This window comes from Chenopodium album, chromosome 18 (assembly GCF_948465745.1).
Source record: "Chenopodium album chromosome 18, dcCheAlbu1.1, whole genome shotgun sequence".
NCBI lineage: Eukaryota > Viridiplantae > Streptophyta > Magnoliopsida > Caryophyllales > Amaranthaceae > Chenopodium > Chenopodium album.
Window position 1 is genome coordinate 3316250 of NC_137851.1, and position 7879 is coordinate 3324128.

At 33.5% G+C, this 7879-nt stretch overlaps 1 protein-coding gene across 1 annotated transcript; it reads right to left on the bottom strand.

Moving 5' to 3' along the window:
- Window positions 1–4657: 4657 nt before the first annotated feature.
- On the bottom strand, window positions 4658–7513 carry LOC145592719 (uncharacterized). Its single transcript, XM_081649226.1, has 5 exons — window positions 7148–7513; window positions 6707–7057; window positions 6305–6626; window positions 5916–6017; window positions 4658–5823 (listed from the first exon to the last, which is right to left on the bottom strand). The coding sequence occupies exons 1-5, from the start codon at window positions 7442–7444 to the stop codon at window positions 5729–5731; spliced, it is 1167 nt and encodes a 388-aa protein (XP_081505352.1). The 5' UTR covers window positions 7445–7513; the 3' UTR covers window positions 4658–5728.
- Between the last annotated feature and the right edge of the window lie 366 nt (window positions 7514–7879).

Below are 7879 nucleotides of genomic sequence, written 5' to 3' on the forward strand. Positions count from 1 at the left end.
CTTACATAAGAGAGAGAAATAGGCATATAATTCAGGGCCAGAGGGAGTAGATTAGTTGAATCTCATAATACGAGAAATTAGCTTAAATGAATTCGGATTAAGTTAAATTAGACTGTATTAAAATCAGTTCAAAACACCTTATATTTCAAAGGAAGAGAACAAGTCAGTAACGTAGATTTAGTATTTTTCTTCAAGCACAAAATATTAGTTGAGAATTTTCAAAAATAGACCAGAGACGATTAAATCTAATGGACTAAAACGAAAATTGGTATTACTGAGTACTGTACATAACTTGTAAAAGCATTATAGCACTGTAGAATGTAGGGTTTGTAGACCCATCGAAAGCAAGTTGGGTGCATGAATTACACGTAATTGACGGCTAAATATGAGCATTATATTAGAATTTCTAACAAAATTATTAAGCAATTCTTTTAACTAACTTCTCAAGAAAAGAATCTTATAGCATCATTATTCATGTAACTTTCCCATGTGCTTTTTTCTAATTAACTTATTAGAGAAAGCTTTGAGGTATGTAGTAACAATTTCATATTATTGGTAGAACCAATTATGTATCAAAGTGGTAATGCGTAGAATTGATCTATACACCCCAATTACAGGTGATTTTTGTGACGAGTTTGACCCTCAACTTAAAGGTGAAACATAATCTTTCCGTCTCTTAATTAAAAGCCTCTTTCTCTTTATAAATGGTATAAAGAGGTTTTACATTAAGAGACAAAGGGAGTAGTGTTTAATCTTTAAAGATTAAGGTAGTTAACTGTTTTATTTTTTTAATTAAAGTTTTCATCAGTTAAAGTTTTTGGAGATGAAAAAAAAAAGATTTTGGAGGTAAAAGCAAAAAAATAAAAGCTTTAGAGGTAAAAGCTAGAAAAAAAAAGGAAAAATAAAAAACATAATTTGCCGAACATCGAGTTTTTAACTTATTTTTCTTATAAGTGAAAATAAAGCTTTAAGTATCTTAACATTTTTACATCATAACATTAGCATCTAATTATGTGATTGTCTAAGGTGCTTATTATAATACCTTTTTTCTTTATAGGTAAGTAGATTTACCAAGAGTAGACCATAACAATTATAGTATATTGAACCAAAGTAAAATTACCATGGTAGTATACTAGAAAAGGAGAAAGGTAATAGAATCTCATGCATCCTACATACTTTTATTTGACAAGATTCGAACATAAAAATTAAACATCATGTAATGTAAGAACATTACTAGATGAGGCAGGTCGCAATTTTATTTGACAAGATTCAAACCTCAAACCATCACGTGACGTAAGAATATTACTAGATGAGACAAGTTTTGTTTAGGGCCTGTTCTTATTGACTGAAATGAGCTGAACTAAACCGAACTGAAATGAATATTTTATGAGAGAAGGAAATTAGGAGCTGAATTGAACTGAACTTATTAGAGCTGAGCTGAATTGAATTGAACTGAAATGAAAATAATCTAATAAGAACAGGGCCTTAGTGTTGTGTTTGTAACAAGAATACTTGTTTTTGCAATAATCGAGAATGGAGTAATACAAGTTCGTTCATTGGTTGTGGCTATTACTTAATTATGTGTTTCCTTCAAAATTAGCTAATGTAAGTTCACAATTATACACAACGTACTTTGTATTATATATTTAATACTTCGAATGTGCTCACTTGTACTTGTGGTTTAGTAGATAAGTTTAGGTATGCATGGGGAGATAGAGAATGAACATGCAATTTTCAGAGAGATGATTAAAGAGTTAAAGACATAATTAGTTTATTAGATGTGTCATATTCAAATATGGAATCAACAAATAACAATTGATTAACTATATAATTGTGTACTGTTAAGCAAAGCTACGGTTATGAAGGATGATGTTTCTTAGAATAGACTTTTCCTCCTTGTTTTATGCTACTAGACAAATTTTGTCTAATCCAACTTTCTTTTTCTTTTTTTTAAACTACATTGAAATGAATTGATTTAATTATAAGTATAAATTACAAAAGTTTGAATCAACTTAGCTAATATAATAATCTTAAAGAATCTTGCCTAATGGTATATTTTCAATCAATCAAACAAATAAGTTCCTAATTTTTTTTTTTTTTTTTTTTTTCAATTTTCTTAAAATGAGGAATAATTTCATGTAAGAACAAAAAAGAAGTGAGCAAAATGTTAGTAAGACCAAAACCTTGCATGTCTGTCTAGTCAAAAAATTGAAGGCATTGGATCTTGAGCAACACAGATCAGATAATTATTCTTAATTCTCTGTAATCTGTTTATTCCTATGCAGGCCAGCTGATTATCATATCATCAACCCAAAATTAGCTTTTTAAAAGGTCTAAAGTTGTTATTAATTAAAAAATTAGTTTAATAATCATATTATACATATTACTAATTACAGGTATTAGTGGACTTGCACAAGATATCCAGACTGTTGTTTAGTGTAGTTAATTAAAAAGTCTGACTAAACTTTTTTTAATTAATTATTCTGAAGTAACAATGTTTATTGATGGTTCATGCTGTTATATACAGTTAAAGTGATAATGAGCTCAATTATATACTCAGAACATACTTGATTCTGCTCTTTATTTTAGTGAAAAAAAATGGTAGATATAAGAGGAAATACCTTTTATATGTATATGTTCTAATACAGGTAAAAAGTGACGGGAGTATTTTTCTAGTAATACAAGGTTTATTTAAGCATTACCTAAAGAAATACCCTGCATGTCCACATAAATTTCAATTACTTGTAATTTTCAACTCCTAGTTATGTTTTAAAATAAGGTTGGCTTTTTTTTTTTTTTTTTTTTTTTTTTTTGTATGGAATACTAATGTACTGTCTTGAAATGTCATGAAAATATACATGTTTTTCTACTTTATTCAATGTGTAGGAAGTATTTCGATTTCTCTAAAAATATGGAGTATAATTTTCTAACATAGCATTATTTAGAACGTATAATATGTAGTCGAAAATTTAAGCTTATATTTTAGGCAACATCCTTAACCAAATTAATTAATTATCAACATTCTTTTTACTTTTTTAGGTTTAAATTTCCACCTCTGATAAATTTGTTAAAAAAAAGGCCGTATTTTTAGTGCGTGCGGCATGACGAGGCCAACATCCAATGCAAAATACAATTACCGAAAGGTATGTATTAAAAATTATACGGAGTACATGAATATATTGCATAATTATCATTATTTTTTGTTTGACCAAGTCAACAAAAGGGTTAGAAAAAACCACCGAACTAGCACCAAAATCACAAATTCACAACCACCAAGGATGTCTTTGTCTTTATCTAAAAATTTACAGCCTCAACCTCAAAAACATCCAAAAGCTAAACCTAAAAATAAGATTAAAAATTTTTATTTTTTAATTTTTTAAAAAAATCATACTTCGTAATAAAAGTAGAAAAATAAAAATGGGGTAAAAAGAGAGATAAAAAAAAAATAATTTGGGGAAGACAGTAAAAAATGGAAAGATATGTTAGGAGATGTCGTCCCACAAAATCAGACATGGTACACCCTAGTGGGCACTTCCCCATTCCCCCACCCACACACAAAGCTGAGTGTCCCTACATTTGTAAGTTGTATTCTTGTAATTTTGTCAAACTTGCCCTTCTTGTACAAGCAACAAAGATTTATTTACATTTTTATTTTATGTAAATTAAATGTTGTACCACTTTTTATTTCATCCTACACCCATGCCATGAACCCTCTTGTATTTCATTGGTTTGATTTTTATGGGCCAACATATCATATCCTCTCCTTTCATGTCCCTCATGTTAGTTTCCTTCATCTACACTACATGCCTCTCTACCTATAATCTCATCTTCTTTCCAAACTTGTACATGCATGAAGTTTTGGATTCAACACCCAACTTCATCAACTCCATGTGTGTGCAATCACACTAAAGAGGTAGGAACATTATTGATATAGACTTGCGTAACACGCGTTGTATTCTAAATACGATGTAATATACACATGGGCACGTGGCCTTAAAGTGCAGTTTGATCGTTAGTATGTACTTCGTGTGTCTTATGTCGTATTACATTATACCGTTTACAAGATTTAAACACAGGTTGAGTGTGTCATTGAATGTTTACTTTATCTATCTCTTAATCTGGATATTGTTGGTATAATCTATCTAATGAATTTTATAAAGTAGTTTTTTGGTAAAATATAACATGACCAAGGCTGAAAATGACTGAATACTTGTATAATTTGAATATGAATTTGAAATTAAAATAAGTATGTGCAATATGAGTCAAAACTTTCAACTGAAATAGCTGAGAAGTGGGAGAATTGGGGGAAATGACCGAACCATAGCAAAAAACACCAACCATTTGGCCACTAATTTGGGTTTAGACGCTATCAACAAGTGTCTTTTCTTTTGGTGCAATAAGTGTCTCAACACACAGGAAACTTGTTTCCAGGTTATGCCATGCCTAACAACCATAAAAATGAAGGGTAAAAACAAGCATTAGCACACTACTTAATCTTAATTAGAGACTAGAGCAGTACTTATATATTAATATAATTGATTGACTAATTTGTACTACGTTACCTCCAAATTAAAAATATACTATAGTAGATAGCTTTGATTTCAAATTGCATTGATCTGAACCATAAAATAATCAAGTGGTAACGAGTAAGCCTATATCATAAATTTGGTAGAAAAATCCACCAAATTAAACCACAAAGTCAAACGTAATAAGCCTAATATAGCCAATAATTTTGAAATAGAGAAAACAGTGAAAGCGAAATGATAAAGCTTGAAGAGCTTAAGAAAGTCTATTCACGAGAATGTCGCTTAATAATTGAAGTTGATATTCACCACTGCTTCCCTTTACATTATCATTCATTGCCACATTCCTCTCACATGATAGCTGCAGCAGCTAATTTGACCAATCAATTTCTAAGCACCATTTTCATTTAAACAGCCTATACAAAGTACCCAAACTTGGATCATCCATTACTCGGACTTTACCAATTAAACTAGTTATCGAACCAAAAAAAGTAACATAAGAAGAAACACGGAAGTAATAAGGCAACTATTATGATTCCATTATTGAATTATAAACCCCTCCTAGGGGAAATTACATCAAACTGACAGGGCTTTTTTTGTGTTTATCACTACAAAAAAACGCAATGTCATCACCCCAAATCACTTTATATTATGACTAAGATATGAAAAGGGGGGAAAATTAACAAAATCCACCTTTCCCTTGATTAAGCAAGCTAATTAACCTAATACAACCCCTAATTATATAATACTCCACTAATAATACTACTACAAATTCCTAAAAATAACCCCCCAAACTTTATTACAAACCACAATAATATTTTGCTTTTTGCATGAAAATTTTAAAAAATAAAACCTTGCATTTCATGCCTAACTTCTTCCTACTTGTATTTTCTTCTTCTAACCCTTCTTTTGATGGAAGTCTCCCTTTCAAAAGCAACAACATCAAAAGCTGCATATCTTCTTTCAATAAAGACATGTAAAATATTTTTAAAAAAAAAAAAAAGAAAAGAACTGCATTTCCCTTAATCCTTTTATCCCAATTTCCCACTATTTTTTTTTTTCTTTTTCTGCTTTTTCATCCTCCAAATCTCTTCTGTTCTAATATAAAAAACCATGTACTATACCCCTAATTAAAGATCTAGTCCTCGAATTTTCTCTCTCCTCAACAAAAGAACCCTAGGAGAGAGAAAATGAGAATGCCAAAGTCAGTAAGTCCAGTCACTTGGAAGCCGGATTTCATCATTCCTTATCATATTTCTCCTTTGCTCCAGAATTGCATTTCTCCTTGCCATTATAATATCTGCAACATTTTCACAATAACTTTAATTATTCCCCTTAATTAAAACAATTAATTATACAATTAATTAATTAATTAACAAAAGAAGCAATTACCGTGGTCAGACAACAATCCAGACCCAAATCGTGAATGAGCATTCGGGTTAACCTCCTCAAAATCCCGGTTCAGAGCATGGACTACTCTCGCTGGAAGAATCACTGAAAAACACAAAGAAAAATGTAAATAATCTGAATTACAGAATTAAAATTTGTAACAGATCTGGAAAAATAGTGGAATTTATTTTTTTCGTATACCAGAAAAAACCAAAAATGAAGAACATTAGAGGGGTTTTTTTTTTTGTAACAGATAAAACGACAAAGACACAATAACGAATTAGACACGAGAAATGGATGATACGATGTACTGCATTACTACAACTATGAACGAATACAAGTATACAACTATTTTCTCTCTCCTCCAAAACAGAAGGAATTAATGTATTTACCAGTTGGTTTTTTGCGAGGTTCAGGAGGTGGTGCTTGATGAGTTGTGGTACCAGCTCGCCTAGGAAGAAAAACACCGGTTCCTGTTGACTGACGCTTCATTCCAGGTGGGCCGGACCCAGGCCCGTTAAGGAAGACGGCCCGCATCCCTGGCCCACCTCCATTGGGCTGGCGGTGGTGGTTGGGTCGGAGAGATGGCCATGCAGACTGTGGTAGGCCAAGTGGTCCACCGCCGCAACTTCGCCTTTGCTGGTGGTGGTGGTGCTGTTGACAGTAGAAGTTTCCGGCGTTCCCCTGTCTCTTCACTTGTTCATACTGAAATTCCTGGGTAAAAAAACAAAAAATGTCAGAAATCAAATGAAATATTAACAATAAATTAATTAATTAAAGGAAATTGTTCGCACCGGAGTAGAGTGAGGGAAGTCGTAAAATGAGTTGAGTTGTTGACGGTGATGATGCGCTTTAGAGAGAGAAACGTTTCGAGGAGCAGCGAGAAGACCTCTGTTCTGTTGGTTGTTGTTTTGGTGGTTAACTTGAGCAGCGATTGCGTTCATCTTCAGACGAGCAACTTGACCGGCGGCTTCATACAAAAGCTCCCAAGCGGCGTCGTTTTTGGGTGGAGGTGTCACCGGCGGTGACGGAACTCTTGGTGAAGGTCCGTTTGGGCTACCGTTGCTCGAAAACCCGCTCCGGTTCGACCAGGGTCCGAACCCGGTTAGCGTCGATTGTGGCGACGTTGAGAACAACCATGGTTTCTAAAAATAGAAATCAACGAACAAACTTAGTTTCTCAGATCTATGAGTTGATTTTTCAGAATGAATTAGAAGAGTTAATTAGCATATTACCTCGGTGTTGGAGTTGGGGGAGTCCTGGAGAGTAGACTGAGCGAGGTGGCGAGTCAACTCGGCTAAGAAATCGTCGTCGTCTTCATTGATGTTAAGCTTCTCGTCATTGTTGCTGTCACCACGTTCAGTCTCAGTGGAACTAATCGGCGAGTCAAGGGACGAGTTAGGGTCAAACCCGAAGGAGTTGGAGAAGAGGTCATCCTTCTTCAAAGTCCGGTGAGGCTTCTCGTCGGCGAGAAAATCGTCGTCAGTGAGGAAATGTGTGGGAAGCCAAAACGCAGCGTTTTCCGTCTCCATAGTTGTAACAGAGTAGTAGTAGTAGTAGTAGTGAGGTTGAATGTTGTGCTTTGAAATGGAGTTTAGAGAGAGAAAAACAGGGATTTTAGAGAGAGAAAGAAAAAGGGAGGGAGTTATGAGTGGGTGTGTTGGTGCGTGAAGAAGGTTTAATTATAAGGAAGAGGGGGGAGGGGAGGGAAGGAAGCTTTGTAGCTCATGAAATTGCAGGCCGAGGGACCCACCCCCAGACCCAGCTAGCTCGGGAGAAATTTAAAATAAAAATAAAATAAAGTTAAAAGCAGAGAGGAGGAGGAGAGAGAAAGGGGATGTGTGGGGGGTGAGAGAATGTTGAAGACAATCTGCTTTTTTTTATTAAGGTTTCTTTGATGGCCTCAATTTCTTTTTTTTCTTTTTTTTTTTTACAAGTAAATTCATTAATTTAGGAGATTTCAAAAT